The 24,130-nt window shown below is 54.8% G+C and overlaps 1 protein-coding gene across 1 annotated transcript in view; it reads right to left on the bottom strand.

Moving 5' to 3' along the window:
- Window positions 1–4,334: 4,334 nt before the first annotated feature.
- The window catches only part of RPS6KA2 (ribosomal protein S6 kinase A2), a gene marked incomplete at its 3' end in the record, with an annotated part of 158,609 nt that continues 138,813 nt past the window's right edge, over window positions 4,335–24,130 (bottom strand). Inside the window, exons 15-21 of the mRNA XM_082855962.1 lie at window positions 16,372–16,461; window positions 14,523–14,681; window positions 12,872–13,033; window positions 10,264–10,340; window positions 8,918–9,035; window positions 5,120–5,257; window positions 4,335–4,460 (exon numbers count right to left, since the gene is read on the bottom strand). Of these exons, the coding sequence (XP_082712088.1) occupies window positions 4,335–4,460; window positions 5,120–5,257; window positions 8,918–9,035; window positions 10,264–10,340; window positions 12,872–13,033; window positions 14,523–14,681; window positions 16,372–16,461 (870 nt within the window). The remainder of the gene's footprint in view (window positions 4,461–5,119; window positions 5,258–8,917; window positions 9,036–10,263; window positions 10,341–12,871; window positions 13,034–14,522; window positions 14,682–16,371; window positions 16,462–24,130) is intronic.

The raw sequence follows: 24,130 nt of genomic DNA, 5'->3' as shown, positions 1-24,130 counted from the left end.
GGGTAACCCTCGGCCTGGGCCACACTCCACCACCCCCGTGAGACCGGGGGGCCAGGGGACTGACACACACGGGGTCTCGCTGTTTGCTATGGGGGTGGCTGGGCTCTGACCCAGAGTCTCGTGTCTCGGTCCGGCATCCACGAGACTGTGGCAGGTAACTTGTCAGCTTCTGAGAAAGCAAAGCCCCAAAGCAACACAGTTCCTGAATCTCGTCCCCCTGTGAACCACACACAGGCTGCAACGTGTGGCCAGATCTTCGCTGGCCCGGCAGACAGAGTGACGGGCCCCGCAAAGATGTCACGTGCTGGTGCCGGGGCAAAGGGGAGCTGAGGTGGCAAGGGGAATTCAGGCTGCTAACCAGCTGGCCTTACAGAAGGGAGCGTGTCCTGGGTGCTCCAGGTGGGTGACAGATGTGAGGACCGTAGCTTCGGCCCCTGCGGCTGGCTCTGAGGCTGGAGGGACACTGGGAAAGGGCTGGAAAGGTCTCCCCTGGAGCCCCCAGAAGGAATGCAGCCCTGCCCACACCCTGATTTCACCCCATGGGACCCATCTCGGACTTGTGACCTCCAGAACTACCACATAACGAATTGCTCAGCACCACCAGGTTAAGGGACTTTATCACAGCGGCAACAGAGGACACACGTCGGATGCAAGAGACGCTTTCTCCAGTTCAGTCTCTTCCACTTGGCGTTTTCTGAGCACGCTCTGGGGCAGCAGGAGAAAGAATTCCTTGGGCGTTATCGTTGGCCCTGAAATTCAGCGCTCCACCTGCACCGTGAGGCTGTAGGATCTCGGGAAGATCCCTCACCTGCTGGGGAAGCAGCCCCAAAACGATGGCAGAGATGTGTGCGTGGGGGGGTCCCACCGGCTGACACACGCAGGTTAGGAACTGACCAAGAGGGAAGAAGAAATTAGGTTGCAGAGCTCACGACCGACAGCGTAGCTTCTTGTTTTATTACTGTACGAAGAAAAGCTGGGCGTGAGGTGGCAGGTGGCACACCCGCGAGAGACCGCGGGGCTGGCGCCCAGCAGCCCACCCGGGCCACCTGCTTCGTTACCAACATGACCACCCCGTCTCCTGCCGGGTTGCACGGGGAGCGGACGCACACACACGTGCTCACATGTGCTCACACGTGCAAACGCACACACACGCGCATCGCACAATGCACTTGGGCACGCGCTTACACACCCACACGTGCACGCACGCGCGGCCCCGTGCACACACAGCTCTCAGGGTGGGGGACGGCCGTGCCGCCTGCCCCCACGAAGAGGCCAGCTGGTGGCAGCAGAGGCTGGGGCTGCCGGAAGGCGGTGCAAGGGGAGGGGGAGGGCCTGGTAAGCAGCTCACCTGCAGACTGTTATTCGGGACGGTATAGAAAGTCCAATATCACAGTTATGCTAGAAAAATAGTACACTTCATAAAACCCATGTTTATTAAAAAAATCTATTCAGAAAGTCTGGAAAGCGTAATAAATATCGTAGAGTGGCCGCCCATCTCCAACATAAAATATAAAGCGTGAACACGAGAGTCCCCTGTAAACACGGACGCGGGCAGGGACACAAAGTGCTGGCGGCGTCCTCGGGGGAGCGCGGGCTTGGCTGCAGCTGGCGGGTCCCTTCCCGGGGACGCCCTGAGCCTGCGGGTGGCTTCTCCTCGTCACTCAGGGCCTGCGGCGTCCTTTCCATTCTAGAATCCCACGGCTCTCGGAGCGGTGAGGGCCACCAAACCACGTGGGAGAGGACGAGTGCGGATCAGACCCCTCCCGTGCTGGAAGCGCCCAGTGAAGCAAGGCCACCACCCCAGAGCGGCGCTGGGTCACGCCACTAGTGAGCAGGGCCGGCTCGCATCGGAGCCGTGGCCACTCGAGCCCTGACAGCCGTCCGCGCAGTAACACACACGCGGGTAGTCTGAAATCACGCCCCACGGCCCCTGGGGAACAAGTGAAACCTCACTCTTGCCCAGTGTGACGTGGGGGGCAGCACTGGGCGAAGCTCTCCCTCCGGGGGGCGTCAGGTGTTTCTCTTAAAGTGGGCAGGCGCCGGGGTGGATGGGACCACAGTGGGTACCACGGAGGGGGACCGGCAGGGCCAAAGGCCTGAGACCCCGGGCTCGGGTTTATCACAACCAAGTCTGGTTCTGGTGATCCAGAGGGGGTCTGACTCTACAGGAGGGCAGGGCAGCCAGTTAACCTGCTGGGCTGTCACACCACGTGTGCAAATCCCGCAAGGCCTTGCGTGAATGGTGGAGGTGCCCCGTTCAGGTGAATAACGCGGTGATCACACCTTCATTCACATACCGACTGCCGGTTAGGAAGCCCAGCCACTGGCTACTTGAGACTTAAGCCAGTTCAATTAAACACAGGCTCTCAGCTTCTCTAGGCTGCCTCTCTGCAGAAGGGTTTCAAGTACCACTTTGTTTTGCAGAAGGGCGAGGGAGTGGAGGTATCTCAGGGCATTCGAGTTGGTTCAGGAGAGAGTGGGGAAGAGCCGGGGTGCCCCTGCCACGGGCGGGGTCCGATGCGGGGTGAGTCCCGGGGTCCCCGCGGGGCTCTGAACGGTCAGAACTAAGGCTGCACACGTAAGGGGGCTGGTGTGACGCACAGAAAACACGCGCTGGCCGCTCTCCCAGCCGTGCTGCATCTCTGTCTCTCCTTTCTGTCCCCTTCCATCACAACACACGGACTTCAAGCAAACCAGCAACGTGCCGACGAGCCCAGGACAGAGGCCCAGGCGGCTGACGGACCGGCCGTTGCCTGTGCGGCAAACACAAGATACAAGGACCACTGTCGATTTCTGGGAGGGCAAAATCTGTGAGCTGGGGCCACCCAGGTGTTCCTAAGTTTCTAATAACAGACGAAATAGTTCTGACCCAAAACAAAACTCTTGTGGGTGGACGTCTTTTGAGCCTTGGGAAAAGAATTGAGGAATATGCCAAGTGGCCAAGAGGGCTTTGTGGGAAAACAGGGCCATGAACCTGTCCCCATCCTTTTATTCCCTGTGGTTCTGAGGAAAAGAAAAAAAAAGGCTCACGGGATAGTTAAAGCTTCTGCGATACGTTTATATTTTCAGGTCTGAAAACCATTAGACCGAGCTAGGGAGCTAATTCTTAGAAGGCGGCATTGTTTTTGTTTTTGTCGGTCGAGTTGGGTACCAGAGTGAGTTAAAATGGAGGGACTTTCAGAAACTGTCTTCTTGGTGAAAACCCGGCTGAGACCAACAGGTGCCCCCCCGCCCCCCAAGGGCAGCGGGTGCCCAGTGATGCTGGCCAGTCACAGCATGGTGGGCAAGGGCCCTCCAGTCAGCCGGCTGGTGGCCCCCTGGTTTGGGGCCAGCTGGGAGGACACAGGCCTCTGTCCTCCAGGCCCCGGCGGTGGCTCGCCCTGCATCACACCCACTCCTGTGTTCACACGCCCCGGGGGAAACATTAAATATCCCTGACATGTCAGGTGAGGACAGACCTGTGCAACAGAAACACAAAGCACGACACAAAAGCACAGCTTCCACAAAGGGCACCCCTGCTCTCAGCAACACATCCTCTGCTCCCCTCTGGCCCCGGGCGGGGGCAGGGGTCTCCAGGGGAACCGAGAAGGGACTGACGAGAGGCAACCCAACTGAGGGTTCCCACGGGCCACAGGGTTTCCATGAAAGGGGAAGGCCAGCACTCAGGGAAGCCCAGGCCCTCTCGGAAGCTCGGGGCGGCCGTGGCGACCCTTGAGCTGCTCCTGCAGACCCCGGTCCTCAGGAGAACGCGAAAACATGGGCACAGGTTGGGCTGGCTCCCTCCCGGGGACGCAAGCGATTCTTGGGAAGCGTGGCCACCGAGGCGAAGTTGCTGCTCCCGGGGCCGGGGTGGCCTCGCCCCATCAGATCTGCAACGGGAGAGAACACGGGGGCCTCAGTCCCAAGTGGGGGGCAATGAGACGAGGGCTCTTTGGATCATCTGGAGGGACCAGGCATCTGCTCCTAGGTGCCCTGTGCCCGCCGGTCACTCAGCCGTGGGCAAGGGCAGAGGCACAGAAGCCAGGCCCCCAGGGCTCTGCCGTTAACTGTCACCTTCGCACCGTGACACCTGGGCTGTGTGTGCCGGAAATCAGACCAGGTCACTGACTTTATAACTGGGAAACACACGTCTCCACGGAAACACAGGCCACGACTGCGCAAGACCCACGGGCTGGGGGACCCTCCAGGCACTCGGCAGGTCCGCAGTGGAAGGGCCCCGGCTGGTCGGCTGGGGGCGGAGATGGCAAGGTCAGCACAGCCAGGCGTCGGGAGGTCCCGCCTGGATCCCCTCTGGCTGCCCGAGAAGGTGCAGGATGAGCGGGCGCCAGGCTCGGCTACAGCCGCGTAGACGTGAGTCTCTTCATGCCCCGGCGCTGCGCCAGGCTGGAGGACAACACGGGCTCCAGCCGCGGGGCCTGGGGGGCTCTGTTCAGAGCGAAGTAGGTGGCAGCCATCGCTCCCTGCAACACAAGGGAGCGGCGGTGACGCTGTGCCGGCCCCCGACCCGGCCTGGGCCTTGCCGAGCCCGGGCTACTGGAGGCCTTCCTTCAGGGCCACGGAGCACCGGCTCTCAAACATCAGGGTGTTGCTCTGATTGCCGTGTCCACCCGCCCCCCGGACCCCATCTGTGAACCGTGCGGTGACTGGGGGTAGACGCTCTGGGCTCCCGGGGAGCCCCGGGGTGAGGTTCTCCCGGCCCCCGATCCGCTCTGCGGCTGCGGGGTCCCTGGGGTGCCCTCCTGGCAACGGCACCCCAGCTCTGCCAATCTTGAGGATCCGGGACCAACCTGGGTGACTGGGCCCCTCCTGGAGCAGCTCTAAACCCTCGGGGGGTCTTGAACGGGCGGCTCCCAGCAGGAGAACCCCAGCCGTGCACCCCTCCCAGAAGAGGGGCCGCCCCTTCTGTGGTAACAGAAGTTGTCACTTGCTCAGAGTCCGGCATGTGACTGCACGCATGGGATGAACCAAGTAGCCGTAAATACATCCGGGATGCCTATCTGGGCTGTTGCAGGTTCCCTGCCGGCACCCCGTGACCCCTGGGGTTAGCCGTGCGGGTATCGGGGCAGCTCTCCGGAGTCCCCGCTCCCACCGTTCTGCCGTGGGGACCAGTGGTCGGTACCTTCACCAAGTGGACGTCCTGTCTGCGGAGCTGGTTTGGGGACAGGTACTCTCTATTCACGATCCACGGGTGTCTGAGGACCTGGACGGCTGTCAGGCGCTGCTGAGGGTCCACGTGGAGCATCTTGGACACGACATCCTGTGGGGGGAGGGCAGTGGGTGCCGCTGCTTCTCAGGGCTCCCAGCCACAGTCCTCCCCTGCTCACGGCGACACCCGGCCGCCGTGCTGACAGTGAGGCTCCGCGCCTGGGGCCGAACGTTTACCCCCAGGTTTATACACATGTGATTTTTTTTAAAGTTTTAACCGTCGTCAACTTGGTGGATCACCCCAGGTTCATACAGTATTAAAGATTTTATGTCTGAAGAGAAATCAAATGTGGAAACGTTCAATAGCGGGTGTAAGTTACTGAAATATCGTTTGAGTAAAAACGATAATCTTCCAAAGGGAGAAGCTGAAAAAATGACTATCCCACAGATATAAACCAATCATAACAATGTCCTCAGTTACATTTTATCACATATAATAAATATTACTAGCCTCAAATCCACAAGTGTTTGCTGCAAATAATCACCAACTGTGGAATTAGTAATCTGCTGCTGTTACTTGTGTCCAAAGGGGCTCATGTTCCATAGAGGTGATTTTCTTATTTGAGTTTGTTCGTTTTTTGTTTTTTTTTTTTTTTTGCGGTACGCGGGCCTCTCACCACCGTGGCCTCTCCCGTTGCGGAGCACAGGCTCCGGACGCGCAGGCTCAGTGGCCATGGCTCATGGGCCCAGCCGCTCCGCGGCATGTGGGATCTTCCTGGACCGGGGCACGAACCCGTGTCCCCTGCATCGGCAGGCGGACTCCCAACCACTGCGCCACCAGGGAAGCCCTGATTTTCTTATTTGATTGTAATGTAATAGCAACAAAAACTCCTACAATGGGTTTAAAGACTGAGCTCCACTTCAGATTTACATGTGGCAATACATGCAAATGTGTGTACCTACATCTACACACACGTACAATTAGAACTGTGAGCTGCATCTGCATGGAATTCATGAGACTGTCTTCACACGCTTGAGGCACCTGCTCTTGTGGTCATCAGGGCTGTCCTTGGGGGAAAGAAGGTGAATATTACATCCCTGTTTTGTAGGTGAAGACGTGATGTGTATAGTTCTTCACCAAGTGCCCAAGGAAGAGCCTCGGCGAGAATCCGTGCTTTTCTGCCAGCCTCCTCTCCTCCTTTCACTGTTCCCATCACATTCCAAAATGAAATGAAATCAGTTAGAGTATCTGTTTAATGTGAAGTTGCATCACTCGACAGAATTTGTGGTCATCAACCGCAACAAAGAAATATTATACACTAATAAAATATCCTTCTTCTACAGAGAAATACAATGCCTTTTGATATTTGATAACATTAATCTTGGTAACTTCTTGAAACAAAAATCTCCTGGAAGGACGGTTCTCCCCATTTCTACGTGTGGAAAATGAAAGCAGGGAGACCTTTATTGACTTGATCAAGACCTCACAGTAGGGAATTCCCTGGCGGTCCAGTGGTTAGGACTCTGCAGTGTCACTGCCGAGGGCAGGGGTTCAGTCTTTGGTTGGGGAACTAAGATCCTGCAAGCTGCGTGGCGAGGCCAAAAAAAAAAATAATAACTCACAGTAAAGCAGTGTGTTTTTACACAGTGCATGCAGGAGGCAGATAAAGTATCATAACATACAAATCCGTAGGCTTTGCCTGTTTTCGGAGGATTGGAGGTTTTGTTGTGTGGCGAGCACAGAGGGGGGAAAGGCACAGGGGAACGAGCGAGGGGAAGATATGGCAGGGAAGGAGCAGGGAGAAGCCGGCAGAAGGTCCTGGGAGGCAGCGAAGCCCTCTTCCCTGCAGCTGTGACCTTGGTAACGTGTCCTGTACCTGACGAACTCCTTTCCTGCCACCTTTTCCCTGCCCCTCACTCCTGCTTGAAATCACCTCTCAAAGAAACCACCAGCACCCAAGTCCTGGTCTGTGGCTCTACTGTGGGAACCGGAACTAAGACAATTCCCATACTCATTCAAAACAGAGTGGATGGAAGGAGCAATGTGGGTGTCAGGGTGCGACACAGGGGAGGTGCTCACTAAATGCCAGCTGCCATTACCTCCACCATGACCTCCACCATCTCCTCCACCATGACCTTCACATCACCTCCACCACTTCCTCCACCATGACCTTCACCATCTCCTCCACCATCTGCTCCACCATGACCTCCACCATCTCCTCCACCATGACCTTCACCATCTCCTCCACCATGACCTCCACCATCTCCTCCACCATGACCTTCACAACACCTCCACCACTTCTTCCATCATGACCTTCACCACTACATCCACCATCTCCTCCACCATGACCTTCACCACCAGCTCCACCACTTCCTCCACCATGACCTTCACCATTCCCATCATCTCCACCATGACCTTCACCACCACATCCACCATCTTCTCCACCATGACCTCCACCATCTCCTCCACCATGACCTTCACCATCACATCCACCATCACCTCCATCGTCTCCTCTGCCATCTCCACCATCCTCTTCACCACCTTCATCACCTCCATCATCTCCTCCACCATCACTGTATGAGGTCACACAGAGACGGTAATGGCAGAGCTGGAATCAGAACCCCAGAATTTCTCCTCCTCTGGTCATTTTATAGAAACACAGGAAATAGACTGTTGATGCTGTTTCTTACTGTGGTTGGACTATAATTTACTATTTGATTAGAGAGGAATTCCAAGTCTGATGGACAGAGAAACAGGGCTGGTCACAAATGGTGCAGATGCAGAGAAGCCCCAATTCAAAGTATTTTTTAATAACAGAAATACACCCCTGTACCAGAGTTTTACTTGATCAGTCTGTGAACACTCAGGGCTATCATTTTGCAACATCCCTAAAAGTGTGACGGTTAATTTTCTGTGTCAACTTGGTTAGGCCATGGTACCCAGTGTTTGGTCAAACACCTGTCTGTTTTATAATAATTATAAATGGAGTACAATCTTTAAAACTCGTGAATCACTATGTTGTACACCTGCAACTTACATAATGAACCATACTTCAATGAAAAAAAAGAAAAACAAAACAAAAGACACTCGTCTAGAGAACTCCCTGGTGGTCCAGTGGTTAGGACTCTGCCCTTTCACTGCCGAGGGTGCAGGTTCAATTCCTGGTTGGGGAAGTAAGATCCCACAGGCCGTGTGGTGAGGCCAACCCCCCCATCCCAAAAAAAAAGAACCAATAGTGATCTAGATGTTTCTGTGAAGGTGACATTAACAATTAAATCTGTCAACTTCTCCATAATGTGCGTGGGCCTCATCCAATCAGTTGAAGGTCTTAAGTGAAAAAAGACTGAAGTCCCCGAGGAAAAGGGAATTCTGCCAGAAGACGGCCTTTGGACTAGAGCCACAACATCTACTCTTTCCTGAGTCTCCAGGCTTCTGGCCTGACCTATAGATTTTGGACTTGCCTCCACAATTCCATAAAAATAAATAGCTCATCCTCTGTCTTAGTCTCTCTCAGCCTCTGTCTCTATACATACACATCCTATTGGTTCTGTATCTCTGGAGAACCCTAATACACCAAGGCTGTAGAAAATGTGAAAAGTGCGCTGAAATATTTTTGCAAAATTTCTTTTTTTTAGCTGTGTTTCTTAAAAAAATCTATGAGCATAAAATATCTATATGATTTACACGAAAAGTATCCTCTAGTATTCTCAAAGATAAAATGCTTACTGCAGAATCTCCATACCTGAGAAGAGCACTGGGCAATGTACTCACCTTTGCCGCATCAGATATGGAATCCCAGTTTCCCCCGGAAAGGGCGTACTTCCCGCTGCCAATCCTTGCCAAGATATCCTCAGGGGTATCATCTGGTCCGTTTGCAAAAGGGGTAAATCTGTGTGATGAGAGAATTTGTGGTAATGAGCTTCCATTTTATAATCTGAGATAAAGTTCATTTCGCCTCTTTGTTGTAAAAAGAATAATATTTTCTTTCCCATCATGCCCCAAATCCAGGATTCATGGTAAAGTGTAATTTATTTCTTACTGCTGTGTCTCTTTTCCTTACTCAGCCAGTGAAGAAAGTTCTGTGGACCCAAGGATGAGCCTTTCTGGACCGTTTCTGGCTTCCCTGGTGACAGTGTGGTACAGTGGTTTGCCCGGTGATGCGGTTTCCATGGTGACAGTGTGGTATATAGTGGATGGGAGACTGGGATTTGAAGTCTGAGAGACCCATGGTCGATCTATTACCAACTCTGGCTTCTCTGACAAATGAATTTTTTGAACCTCAATTGCAAAATGGGCAGAATAATACACTCGCAGGTACGCACAAACACACACAAAATGCAAACGGTTCTTGCCCTACTGTAAGTGTGTGACAGATGTTTACTGTCACCCCTTCACATAAACCAGGGTGGGTCAGTGTAGCCTCCCCAGAAAGAGAATTATATGTAATCCTAACGCACTTCCTTCAGTGGCAGGGTTTGTACTCCTAGTTTATGTATTGGCAAAGTAAGCAGCAGAAGAATCACAAAGCGTGGTATTGGGAAGAAACTGCAGGGCCTCCTTTGCTATTGCAGCCCTCAGGGCACGGCCCCAGGCTCACCGGGGCTCCCCCCTCCACTGCGACACTAGTCACTGATTGACTAGGAAATACCTCACTGAGGCCACGCAAAAAGCAGGGCATTCTCAGTCACTCCTGTGATTCACCCGGGAGCAGAGCTAGTGAGGGTGAATCTATGACCCGGAGCCTGGGCTGCCTGCCTCTTCGAGACGTGGCTGCTTCCTGGCTCGAGAAGATGTCTGTAAGGAAAGATGCTGTGACCTCTGCGCAGAGGATGCGTGGTGCAGAGGCGAGAACGTGGACCCGCGGTCAGAGGCTTGGGTTTTTGTTGATGAGCTGGGCTGAGCTGTGGAGCCCCAGTTCCCTAATTCCAGAGACACACTTGAACGACAAGGCATGACTTTCTGCCCTTGCTCTCTGGTCGTCCTGCAGGGGCCTCAGGAGACTGAACTCAAGGTCTGTAGGTATGGGCCCACACCGTGCACAGGGACAGGCCCACAAGGGCCAGCAGCCCCGGCAGGGGCGCCCTGAGCGCCGACACCCACGTGAGGGTTTGCGTTACCCCGCCAGCATGGTGTACAGCAGGATCCCCAGACTCCAGATGTCACAAGCCGCGTCATAGCCTTGCCGCTTCAGGACCTGCCAGGGGAAAAGCAGACGACGGATAAGCACTTGGCAGGGAAAATTCAAGCTGTGATGGGTCATAACCCCGGCGGGGGTCGGGGGGATGGCTGGGGATGCGGGGTGACTTCAGTGGAACTGTCGCTTATCGCCGCAAAGCCAACCCTAATTCCTTGCAGTAGGATTCCCCAAAGACCCTCGCACACAGGGAGCCCTGGCTCTTGCCAGATACACGACAGACTGAAGAGGAAACAGTTAATTTTTAAGGCAGAAGAATTTTGGGAGTTCCCTGGCGGCCTAGTGGTTAGGATTCCAGGCTTTCACTGCAGTGGCCCAGGTTTAATCCTTGGTCGGGGAACTGAGATCCTGCAAGCCGTGCGGTGTGGCAAAAACCAAAACCAAACAAAAGCAAAACCAAAACAAAACAGAATTTTTTTTACTCTGGTAAAATATACTTAGCATAACATTTCCCATCTTTGCCGTTTTTAGGCGTACGGTTGAGTGATACTAGGTACATTCATATTGCTGGGCAGCTGTCAGCATCACCCATCCCCACAACTCTTTTCCTTTTGCAAAACTGAAGCTCTGTCCCCATGAAACAACAACTCCCCCTCCCCTCGCCCCAGCCCCTGGGAACTACCATTTAACTTTCTGTCTCTATGAATTTGCCAACTGTAGGTCCCTCATGTAAGAGGAATCACAAAATTGTCCTTTTCTTCCTGGCGTATCACACTCAACACAGTGTCCTCAAGGTTCGTCCATGTTGTGGCGTAGGACAGGATTTCCCTCTTTCTTAAGGCTAATATTCCACTGTACCGTCCATCCGTCGATGGACACGTGGGTTGTTTCCACCTTTTCGCTGCTGTGAACACGGGTGGACAGATATCTGTTCTTGCCTCTGCTTTGAACTCTTCTGGGTTTGTACCCAGAGGTGGAGTTGCTTGGTCACCTGGTAGTTCTGTGTTTGAGTTTCTGAGGACTAGTTAACACGGGAGAGTGTTCGTGTCCCGGGGTTACACACTTCAGGGGAGGGCGATCCTCTGATACGTCTACAGTTGAATAACAATAAAGAAAAGCAGCGCGAGTACTCCGGGCGACTGCAGGTCACTGGACTGACATTGAACGTGAAGTCAGGAGAGCCGTGTTCAATTTCCTTAGACACGAGGGCCGGGATCTTTGCACCTCAGGCGTGGTGTCTGCAGCATGGCAGGTCACCGAGGCGTGTGAACACACCAAGCGTTCGGGGTTCAAGCCCTTGCCCATGTTCACTAGCTGAGTGATCTTCAGTTCCTTCAACACATGGGGTCTGTTTTTTTTTTTAATCTGTGAGCTGTTTGTGGCTAACAGTATCTACCCTGCCCACTCCATGTGGCATAGGAGGATAAAAGCAAAAAATACAGGTAAAAGTGCTCAGTAAATGGTAAAGTAATATACCAACGTAAGGTAGTCTCTAATCACTAAAACCAATACTATTAACATTAGTAGCGATCAAATAAGGCAATAATATTGCTCAAATAGAACCAGATTGTTCTTAAAGGGGCTACAGGTAGCATCTGGACAGCCTAATGATGGCCCCAGCTGCGTATCCATCCGTATCCTGGCAGGCACGTGGACGTCTTCCTCGTGGACCACTGGCCGTGGTCACCTCGTGGACCCCACCTGGGTCACCTCTCAGCTCACAGACTGGCCACTAGGGGCCAGCATGCCTCTCTCTTAGGACTTTCTGTACTTGTCACTGCACCCACCAGGGCCACCCTGGAGCGGCTTCACCAACCACCAGAGGGATCCATGCAGAACCTAACGTCTGTTTTCATTCCTGATCTCCCCCCCCACCCCGCCCCCATCGGCAACGTCAGCCTCTTCTGTTTCCAGCTCTGCTCTCACCAGCATCTTGGGTTTGGTTGCTTTTCTAAAAAGCAAGAAACTGGATTTGTCTCCACAAACCCATCAGTGAGTTCAGGACCTACCGGAAATGATCCCCAGAGCCCGAAAAGGGCGCAGCACGTACGAGATGTGCTGCCGAGGCCTCTGGTGCCCTGAGACGAGGGGGCGGGGGGGGGGGGCCGCAGGATTCACGTGCGTTCTCATCCGCAAGTCTCGGCGGAACCCCAGCGTTCGGTCCCACAGCACCTGACTCGCTCCTGGAGCTCTGGGAAACAACCTAGATCAAGAGCTCTGGCACCAAGTCCACGCACGTGCACTCCCTCCTGGTGCAGCCGCTGGGCAGATTGCTGATCCCAGGTGACCCACTGGCTCCCTGCCCGGTTGTAGGAGAGACCGACGCATTATTTCTCACCGCAACTCCTAACAGACAGGCGGATTTGATCGAAGTCGTCTAGAGCACAATGACAATTCCACATGCAAACCTCACCACTACAGATTTTACGAATAGGAAATAAAATGATAAAATAACTGTGTTTGAGCAAAGAGAGACCGAAGGTCCTCACTTCTGCCCTCTAGAGTTACTGCCGACGCCAGTACACTGAACCGCGCAGTGACCCTGAAAGTAGGAAAGGGCCGTCCTCCCGCCGGCTCAGCGGCCCTCTCACCTCCGGGGCAACGAAGTTGGCTGTGTAGCAGGGGGTCATCAGCAGCCCGTTCTCGGCTCGCAGCTGCTTGGCGAACCCGAAGTCACAGATCCGGATGGACTCGGGGTTTCCGGACTCGTCCATGTACAGAATGTTGCTCGGCTTCAGGTCTCGATGAACGACCTAGAGAGGCAGGAGGAAGTGCGCCTGAGCTGGGGCCCAGGCTGGAGCAGGGGACAGAAGCGGGGACGCACTCAGGAGATAAGGGCTTATTTGGAGTCCTTTATTCTGGGCGGGTCCTGAGGCAGGAAGCAATCGGCTGGGATGCTCCGATCTCTGTAGGTCCTCCCCCCTCTCTTTCTCTCACACTGACACTCAAAAATCGAGGACCCCACCTAAGCCCCTCGGATGGTGAGTATTTGGATGAAGAGATAAGTAAGCCTGTGCCCAAGATCAGGGATGCCCGCGGGGGCCATCACACAGAGAGACACTGGTGGTGAGCTCAGTAACCCGGATGGAAGATTTCTAAAGATAAACATCTGCTGTGTGACGCCACGTTCCAGCGGGCAGGTGTCGGGCACCCAGCGGGTGATGCAGACAAGGAGCCTCTGTCATGTGCACGTGGCCAGTGGACAGAAATCCGAGAGCCGCATCTGTGCGGAGGGAGCCGCACGGCGCTCTGAGCACCAAGGACAGGGCCGGCGGCGCCTCAAAGCACAGCGGCCATTTAGCTATTTAGGGCACAAAGCGGTTTCTTCTGAAGGGGACAGAGGCCGATTGTAAGAACATGTGGTGTGTCTGCATGTGGCTTGGGGCCCACGTGTCTCATTGTCCTGCTAATACCCAGGGAGAGGACAGAGAAGGGAGATTAAAGGGCCACGGCCGGCAGCCGGCTTACAGGGGCTCCGATGGCCGGGAAACAAAAGACTTCGGTGCCAGGTCTATTGCCCCCCCTCGTGCAACAGAAGCCAATCTGCAAAACCATCATCTGCAGGGCTGCTTCTACAGTCTGACCGTCCTGGGAAATGACCATCGTGTAGCCCTGGAGGAACGTCCTGGTCAGACGGGGCTGCATTTTAAAAGCTGACAGCCACACGTGCACGGCTGGCCAGGGAAGCACTGCTGCTTCCTGGGAGGTGCTGAGAAGGTGGGGGTCTGGGGCTGAGGGCAAGGGGTCTAGAAGCATGGTGCTGGGTTAGAACCCGGCTGTGTGTGCAGCTTTGGGCGCGATACGCAACCCTTCTGCGCTGTGGTCTCCTCATCTGTGAAATGGGTGTGATCCAGAGTCTAGAACTGCCCAGACGAAGAGCTCAGAGCAGCACCTGGAACCCTCAGCGGTCGCTGGTCATTTTACCACCATATTCCTTGGCATTGGTGGAGGAATTCAATTCTAAACAGGGCAACTGATGAACATTCCAAATTTCCCTTTATCAAGCCCACACTACTTTTTTGCTGGTCTCGGTGAATTTAATTTCTTGACCTAGCTCCTGGACACACAGCGTGTGTGTCTAAAATCATTTAGACCCAAGAGGGACGGTTGTGATTCACAAGGGAGACGAGGACACCTGAGTTCCCAGCTCTTGAGCCTGTGGCCTCTGAGCGCCCCCGGGTCCCGCTCTTCCTCTGTCCTCCCCGCGGGGCTGCCCAGGGTGGGGGTGGGGCGTGGCCTTACCCCCTGGGAGTGGAGGTAGTCCATGGTCTTGGTGATGGTGCACAGCACATCGCTGGCCTCCCGCTCCGAGAAGTACCTCTGCCGCAGGATACGGTCCAGCAGCTCCCCACCCCGCATCAGCTCCATCACCAGGTACACGAACTTCCCGTCGTCGTAGACCTGGGGGTGGGGCGGGAGAGCACACAGGCCTCAGGGACCTCGCGGTCACCCTCGCGGGCCTGCTGGCCACTGGGAAGGAGGGGCCACCCCGGCAGGGGTAGGGGGTGCGTCAGTGCATAGAGCCTGGAGTCCCAGTACTCCCCTGGGAGCAGACACAAGACTTCTGTAGAAAATGAGTGAGGATTTTCTAGTCATGCCAGACGAGGCTCTTCTTGGGAAAAAAACAGCTTTAATGATCTGCTGCTGGGCAGGGCATGGGTCAGCAGTGCTGAGAGCTGCATGGATGGATTTAGCTGCAGTGAACCCTGGTACTGCCCCGCCTCCGGGAGAGCGATGTTCAGAGACGGACAACGCGATGCTGGCCCAGCCCCAGGTGGCGGCGTTCTCCAGGGCCGCGCTTTTCAAACCTTACCGAGCAGGTGGTTGGTGGGGAGCCTGACCCCGGGGGCCCTCTACGCTGCTGTGCCCTGTGTGGGGGACAAGCCCTGGGAGTCCAGGAGGAGAGGAGACAGGAGGGCTGGTCAGCTTTTATTTCAGAAAAGCAGTAGAGGAAGAGAGCTTTAGTCATACTAGCGTTAATCTCCTGAACGTAAAAGACAAACCAAACCAACAAGCTCTGGGTCTCTGTCAGGCCGATGGCCCAGCAGAGGGGCCGCCCAAGTGCTGAGAAGAGCCAGAGAGAGACGGAGCTTCCGAGCCAGTGATTTCGGAACAAATCACTAAAACAATCTGGCTGGCACGGAGCTCAGTAAAGGACGTAAAGTTCATCTTGTTGTATTTACTTCTGAGTTTATGAGCAAACGCTCTGCTTTCGCAAATGTGCCCAGGGTGACGTCACTCATCCCAAACACAGTCAGGGCTCTTCGGGACTTTTCAAACTCGCTGATTTCTGTTTGTGGATCTCTGCACACACACGACAAAGGCAAGAGCAAGGGGACTGATCTCGTGCAGGGGAGCTGACCGTGACCCGCAGGGACGCAGCTGGGCTGCACTTTAAGCTTTGCTCACACAAGGCCTGTTCCACGCTTTCCTCAGAACTGAATTGGCATTTGGAAGGCCTCTTACTCCAGGCATCCATGGGGCCCAAAGGAAACTGAGGTGGCCCCAGTATTTTGAGGTTTTGGGTTCGCGACGCTGGGATCACTCTGGAGTTGGAGAGGAAGACAAGGCTCTCTCCCCTGCCTGACCCCAGAGGCCCAGCCCTAGGCCGTCAGGTGCACCCAACTGGCTCCAGTGTGACTGGGCCCTGCTCCCTTCCCCTCTTTCAGGGACAAGCGCCACAGATCGCTCAATCGGGAAAGCGAAGGGAGCTGGGAGGGGCTCCGGGTCTGGAGTCTCAGAGCTGGAGCCCATCTCATGGGCCCCACGCTCTCCATGACGGCGAAGTGAAACACACCTGGATTAGAATCCACACCAGCTCTCTCTCCTTTACGCACGTACGCATTCTGTGATTTGGGAGGAGTGGGGTGCCGTCAATGGGGTGTGAATAAACGGCCCGGCAGGTCGGGCTACCCAGCTGCCGGGTGTCCCCGAGCTGTCCGGGCAGGAGCCCCTCCGGCTCCAAGCTCCTGGGCGCCAGGGACAGCTGGTGAGCCGAGCAGCCGGCTTGCACCAGATCAGCGGTGGCTTCTGGCGCCGGCCGGAGGGACACAGAGCGCAAGCGACACCACTGTTGCACGAAGGCGCTTACGTCTTTGAGGGTGATGATGTTGGGGTGCTGGCCGTACCGCAGGAGGATCTCAATCTCTTCCGAGGGGTCCCTTTTACTCTTATCGATGATCTGAAACAAACAGAGGTGGACGTGAGGCTTCCAGCTGGCGCCTGCGGCTGCGACCCTTTCTGCCCCTCCTCCCCTCCGGCTCAAGCTCAACCAAGATAGCCCGCAACTGCCTAGGAATTCACGGCAATCCTTGCTCCCCACTGAGCAGAAGAGACTGGCGTGACAAAGAGAGCCCCTGCCTCCACACGCTAATGTTAAGCTATGACAGGGCTGGGTGGAGAAGGGCGGGTTCGGGGCGCCCACACAGGCACCACCGACAACAGAAGGCGCTCTTCCACCACTCGCAGCGCAGGCTCTGGGCTGGCGGCCTGTGCCCCCTGCCCCATCCAAAGTGGGCCTCCGGCTGCCGTGCATCTCTCTCCCTGTTTGGTGGTCACACGCCGGCAACAAAGTGAGACCCAGTGTGGTTCTCACCAAGAGACGCCACGGCGGCGTGCGTGCCGAGGCTGCGCTGTGACTTACACATACGGACGCTCCTTCTGGCTCCTATCTCCTCCCCCTGGCCTTAGGATGGCAGATAAAATCCTCTTACCCCATGAAAACAGATGGCTTCCGATCACAGGGTGTCATGAATGAAAGCCCAGCTGGAAACAAGGGGTCACCTGTTGGTGGACAGTCACTCAAACCTCTGGGGACAGCTTCCTGGGCCCCAGCTCCTGCTTCTTACGGGGATGCAGCTGGCTGGGGAGGGGACCCCACTCAGGCGAAGGCTACAGCCCGTGTGTGGGAAACGACACTCAGAAGAGGAGGATGGTTTTTGTGCATTAGCTTCACCCAAGTTCAAAACATTCGCCATGTGGACGACGTGCAGTCATTTCGCTGCTAGAGTGTGAGGGAAGTTCACTTCCACTCTCTATCACGTCTGAGGCTCTGAGCGGAGGCTTGCGTGAAACTCACTTTCTTCTTTAGATGAACTAAATGCTCAGGTGGCACAGGACCCAGCGTTGGAGCTCTGCCTGCCCGACGCTCTGCCGCCCTTTCGCTGCAGTGGAAGACGGTCATGGTGCCCGCGCTTCTCTCAGTTTTAAACCCACTGTCAGGCTCTGACGACATTGGCGCCCAGGACCATGAGCCCCATGACACATGTTTTTCAACAAGGAAAAACCCAAGCTTCTTTTTTTTTTTTAAAAAAATAAATTTATTTACTTTTTGTTTATTTTTGGCTGCATTGGGTGTTCGTTGCTGCGCACGGGCTTTCTCTAGTTGTGGCGAGCGGGGCTACTCTTCACTGCGGTGCGCGGGTTTCTCATGGCAGTGGCTTCTCTTGATGCGGAGCACGGGCTCTAGGCGCACGGCTTCAGTAGTTGTGGCACGTGGGCTCAGTAGTTGTCGCTCGTGAGCTCAGTAGTTGCGGCACGCGGGCTCTAGAGCGCCGGCTCAGTAGCTGTGGCACACGGGCTTAGCTGCTCCGCAGGATGTGGGATCTTCCCGGACCAGGGCTCGAACCCGTGCCCCCGGCATCGGCAGGCGGATTCTCAACCACTGCACCACCAGGGAAGCCCCAGCTTCCTTTCTTGACACAGTTTCCCTCCTCTTGTTCCTAAAGTTCTAGCTCGGACACTGGGATCACTTCTGTTATTGGCAGAAGCCAACACGCATGCATCCTTCTAGAGGAGATGTTTTTAAAGGCTCGTTCAGTGGGTGATGGACGGGATGCCTTCACATGTGGGTGCCCAGGCAGCCACGGGGCAGACCCTTACACTGCCTGGATCACATGTTGACCAACAGGGTTCTAGGACCGTCTCTGCCCCAGCTGCCTGCCGGGCCATTCAATCCCTGGGCTGCGATCCCTTTGCAATTTGAGAAGGTTAAAATCACTAGTGGTTTTTTTAAAAAGTTAGTGGGAGATTCCTATTGTTTCAAATAAAATTTCATGATAAAGGAAATGTATTTTTAGCACAAATCACAATAGAATAGGATGCAAGATAAACAAGAAAGAGGAAGCCTTTTCTCTATGCCGATGGCCCAGAGCAGGGGGAGGAGGGAGCAATTACCGGACCAGAGGGGCGGCTGCACGAACAGGGCACCCACAGGGGCTGGGGGCTCTACCCTCCTCCCTCCTGTGGCGTCCACCCCGGCGGAACCGACTGGAAGGCAGAGGGCAGAGGGCAGGCAGGGTGCGGCGATGGGGTCCCCAGCGGGCACGGAGGAGAGGGTGAGTGCCTGCCTGGAAGGGAGGCCCCCGGGGAGTGGAGGCAAGCACGGGCTCCTGCACCTGCCCAGCCGGCCGCTGCCTCTCCTATAGTCTGGGCAACATGGGACCGACACACGGCAGCAAGTTCTGTTCAGACCCAGCGCTGCCATCCTGATCGCTGTCAGCAAAGGCTGGCAGCTTCGCCCACAAATCTTTTCCCGGGACGTCTTCGGGAGAAAGGTCAGGAAGAAGAGGCACAGGGCAGCGAGGCGTGGTGACTGGCCCTGGGCACAAAGCCCAGGTCTGTGGGGCACAGCGGGGCCTGGGGGAGGGGCGGCTTGAGCACATCGTTCAGACGCACCCAGGAAGGGATTCCTTCTCCGTGGGGTTCACCTGTCGGGATTGCTATTGTGGGGCTGGCTTCTAGTTCAAGCGAGCCCTGGCTAATCGAGTCCTGTATCTTGAGAACAGTATTGTTTCATAATCTTGCTTATGCAGCAAAACCGAGGGAGGCGTTCTCAGCAAACACGTTCACCCGCAAGGCCTCCTCTCTCCATGCCGATGCTCAAATGATGCTGACGGACCACGAGCGGGGAGGAACGGTGGATCTGTCCTCACCCGCAGCAGGAGGCCACCCACAGCTCAGCACCCAACGGGCCTGGCAAACCAGACTCTCACGGGGCCGCTGTTTGACAAGCTGTATATTTCCACAGTCCGTGGAGCGAGGCTGGCCCCAACAAAGGATGGCAGACAATGTGATTCTCCTCAGCAGGTGAAGCGTGCAGGCGGGTATCGGTACATCCTTACTCCTGGTGGCTGCAGGCGGGGGCAGGACTGGTCCAGGCTTCACTACCATCCACGCACTCTCCCCTCTGCCTTTTGGTCTCTGCGTTTCCCCATCTGCCTCTTGCCCATCTCTCTCCAGCACAGGCTCCCCTCCTGGACACTGAATGGCGTGGGGCTTTGAGGTGGACAAGAGGCGGCCTGAGCTCACAGGCCGGCCGAGCGCCTCCGGAGGTGGGCGTTTCTGCTGACGTGTTGAGAGGATCCATACGTTTGACACGGGAGGAGTAGAGCACGGAACCCCTTGTAAAATTCAACAGATACCCTCTCCTGTTCAACTACTTTAAACAAATGACACAGAGAAAGGACTCCAAGTTTTCCTGCCGGAAAAAATTAAAATTTCCATGCCAATCAGTTTTCCCTCTAAAAATAAGCTCTATTCACGTCAGGCATCTGTCAATTCCATTGCTTTTTCTGGCTGACAAATTACATACACAGTAGGAAAATGAGCCCAGAAACGCGATGTAATTGTCAACGGTCTGCTGTGAATACCAATTGGGGCTCCTTCTGGAGAGAGCCAGCCCAGCTTCAGCCCTGAGTGTGTCAGCCGCACTTCACTAGAATTAAGGACTGCGTGACACAGACTCCTGTACAATTTCAAGGATCTCACTTTATTTTCACCTGATTCTATTGCTACTTTAATAACACAAAAATCTGCTCCTGAAAGGACATGCAGCTGTGCTTCCCTCCAGGAAAACGTGGCCATGGCTGGTGACATCCATCCATCCCTGAGTGAGCCTCTCAGACAAAGAAGGGGGCAAATGTGCAAGTGGAGCTTTGAATGAAGAGAAGCGTGTGTCTGCATGTTGGAAGATAAAACAGGCCAACAGGAAAGGCTACAGCGACAGAAAAGCTCCCTTAGCTTCTGATTCTTCAGTGACATTCCCCTTTTTGCTATGGCTTCTGGTTCTGTGATCAGTAAAATCCCTCCATGGCTGGATTGTGAGTTCCCTGAGAACAGGTTTGTTTTTGCCTGGAACCTAGCACTGCGTCTGCCTTGGAAAAAGCGTTAATAAAAAATTTGTAAAAACGAATGAAAGGAACTGGTTACTGAACAGGGGAGTCCCTGCAGAATGAAATGCGTTCTAGAGACAAGAAATGTTCTTTGCAGCAGTCGTACTGCCCACTCGACAATAAAAAAGCCAAAGAAGGGGATGAGGTGATTTCGAATTTGAAGAAAAGCTCCTGATTTATATTTCTCTCTCTCTCTCTCTCTTCTTTTTTTTGGGGGGCCACACCACTCAGCTTGTGGGATCTTAGTTCCTCGAGCAGGCACTGAACCCAGGTCCCGGCAGTGAAAGCGCGGGGTCCTAACCACCAGACCACCAGGGAACTTCCGGTATCTTTCTCTCTTAAATAACATTGGTCCTCGACACCACCAAGCACCATGACGGGGGTGTGGAGACAGGAAATGAGCTGCGAAGCATGTCAGGGGTTACAAAAGCCCTAAAGAAGGTACTGAAGGCGAGGACGATGGGGGAGGACCACATCGGGGTCAGAGGTCAGCACCCAGGCTGGGGAGGAAACCGCTGGGCTCAGGGAAGAGTGTGTCGCCCTTGCGGGAGAGGGCTGGGGACAGAGGAGGGGCCTGAGGAGCTCCAGGAACGGGGCTGTGAGGCCCCGTTGTGCTGGCCACTGCAAGGATCTGGGCTCCATGTGAGTGAGACGGAAACCACTGGAGAGGGGGGTTTGTGCAAATGGCAGTGTCCAGATCCTGGGTCATGTCAAGCCACAAAGACCTAAAACCGAAGTAAAAATGAAACCTTGTGCAATTTTTGTAAAGTGAGTACAGAACCTTTCATGAAATAAGAATATTATCTTTTCCTTCCAAATACACCTCTCCCCTTTGAATCCTACCCTATCACAGTTACTTTCTGCAGTTCATCGCTGATTCCATTTCAGTCTTATTTTAAATGACAGGTGCATTAATGCCTCGGCATCTATGCAGTATTATGTCATGCTTATTTCAAAGTCCTATACACTTTCACCTCCTACCACTAGCCTCTGGGGCTGGCTATGAAGACAAAGGTGGACCTGAGTTTCACATCAGACTCCTGAGCTATTTTGTCCCATGGAAGTAGCTCTGAGAGCTTGTTTGGAGGTTCTAGCAGGGGAGCGCAGCTACTCGTATACCCTTGACCGAAGAACGGTCTCCTCTATCGGGGAAGGTCTTCCTCTTCGACCGAGCGCACAGCTTTGGGAGGGACGCATGTGGAGTGGTGAGGGAGGAAGGGGACACCCGCCTAGCCAGCCAGATCAGCTGAATCAAGCCTGGCGATCAATGGGGTGACAGATGTCGCAGCCAGACGGACTTGAGGATATGGGGAGGGGGAAGGGTGAGCTGTGACAAAGCGAGAGAGAGGCATGGACATATATACACTACCAAACGTAAAACAGAGAGCTAGTGGGAAGCAGCCGCATAGCACAGGGAGATCAGCTCGGTGCTTTGTGACCACCTAGAGGGGTGGGATAGGGAGGGTGGGAGGGAAACGCAAGAGGGAAGAGATATGGAACATATGTATAACTGATTCACTTTGTTATAAAGCAGAAACCGACACACCATTGTAAAGCAATTATACTCCAATCAAGATGTAAAAAAAAATTAAAAAAAAAAAAAAGAAATAGCTCCGAGATCCTAGAAAGTAGGGCACGTCTGTTCACTGGGATGTGTCTGAGAGGACGTCACGGTTTTTCTCACTGAGCCATCCTAGCCCAAGGCAGGTGCACTGGGAGGACACCCCCAGCAGGTGGAGGGCATCAGCACCCTGTCCTCTGAGGCCAGATTCTCCCGGTGGAGGATCCCGGGCAGCCTGATGGTGTTTTGCCACAGCAGAAGGGAGGGACCAAGCCTAGGGACCCAGACTCTGAGTGAACCCACTGAGTCGCTATTCCATGTAGGCACTGCCCTAAAGGTTTTGTTAAGTGGGAGCTAGAATTGGTCTCACTAATTTAGGGCCTGCGCACAAGTATGCAGCTAAGAGCAAATGCAAAACCAGAGATCTTGTTGGCTGGGGTACACTGGGGCAGGTTGCTTGTTGCCTGGGGTACACTGGGGCAGGTCGCTTGTTGCCTGGGGTACACTGGGGCAGGTCGCTTGTTGCCTGGGGTACACTGGGGCAGGTCGCTTGTTGCCTGGGGTACGCTGGGGCAGGTCGCTTGTTGCCTGGGGTACGCTGGGGCAGGTCGCTTGTTGCCTGGGGTACGCTGGGGCAGGTCGCTTGTTGCCTGGGGTACGCTGGGGCAGGTCGCTTGTTGCCTGGGGTACGCTGGGGCAGGTCGCTTGTTGCCTGGGGTACGCTGGGGCAGGTCGCTTGTTGCCTGGGGTACGCTGGGGCAGGTCGCTTGTTGCCTGGGGTACGCTGGGGCAGGTCGCTTGTTGCCTGGGGTACGCTGGGGCAGGTTGCTTTACGTATATCGGTTAAGTTTAACTCAAATGCGGTTAATATGATGACAGAATAATTATTGTGCAAAATTAGGTACTTATAAGACAGACATAAACTTAAAGCAAGACACAATGGTATTTCCAAGGATGTGAGACCCGCTGTATCCCACTCTTGAGTTTGGAGGCTGACCGTTACGGGCTGGCACTGCCGTCCCCTCAGAACCGCCCTTGGTTCCCGCCCCTGCAGAGGGTGGGAGCTGCTGTGCTCTTGGTCCATCACCTTCCTGCTGCCAGAACAGTGAGCGGAGGCTCAGCAGAGGGAAAACCCTCCCTCGTCTCCGGATACCAGCTGCTGGAACGTATCTACATAAGACACCCCTTTAACTCTCTGCTTTCGGCTGGGGTTCCCAGCTTCGGCACCCAGACATTTTGGCTGGGTGAGTCTCTGGGGTATGTGGGCGGGTGTCCTAGGCAGGAGGCAGGGCAGCACCCTGGCCTCTGTTCACCACATACCAGGAGCGACTCCCGCCCCAGGTGTGACAGTCAGAGGTATCCAGACACTGCCAGCGTCCCCGGGGTGGGGGGCAGAATCACCCCGATACGACGGCCTCAGGCAAAGTCCGTGTACTCGGGCCACAGGGCTATAGTCCCCTGGGGACCTGCTCTCTTCCCGGTGCTCTGTACTCAGTGGGGAAGTTCCCGAACCCTCCCTGTAGCTGGATGGAGGCCCCGACGGGATTGTCTCTCAAAATGAAACGGACACCGTTTTCCATCCAAGCATCTGCAGAGCTGGGTTTGCAAACTGTGGTGGCCCAGAGAGGTGACGCTAAACTCTAGCGGCTGAATCTCAACAGGGCTTTTGCGGGTCCAAGTCACTGAATGGCACCCCTGGTTCCATGTCATATTCGAGAACACGCTGAGCCATGCGGTTTCTTAGTTCCTCCAGCAGTAAGTGGGGTACTGCTGCCCATCAAGATACAGAGAAGAAAAAAGCCCGAACACATTTCAGCTACGTTCTACCTGGAAAACGCTGGAAAGGGAACAGAATAGTGACCCTAGGTGGGTTACAGCAGTTTGGGTCGCAAACGGGCTCATTCTAAACACTCTTTGCCATGGCACTCCTGCCAGCTCTTCCATCTTTGAAGGAAATCTGCCCTCGGATGGAGGAACCGACCTGCAGCGCGCGGCTTAAAACGTGCCCCGAAACAGCCCTGGGTCCCGGGCACTCATCTCACTGGAAAGTCTCTGCTTCTTCCTGTGCTCGGGTAGTTCAAGCATCTTCCAGACAATGAATTATGACCCACCAGAGT

The sequence above is a fragment of the Leucopleurus acutus genome (assembly GCF_964270905.1).
Source record: "Leucopleurus acutus genome assembly, chromosome: 15".
NCBI classification, from domain to species: Eukaryota; Metazoa; Chordata; class Mammalia; order Artiodactyla; family Delphinidae; genus Leucopleurus; species Leucopleurus acutus.
Note: the sequence above shows the minus strand (reverse complement) of the source record. Positions and strands in the feature narration are given on the sequence as shown.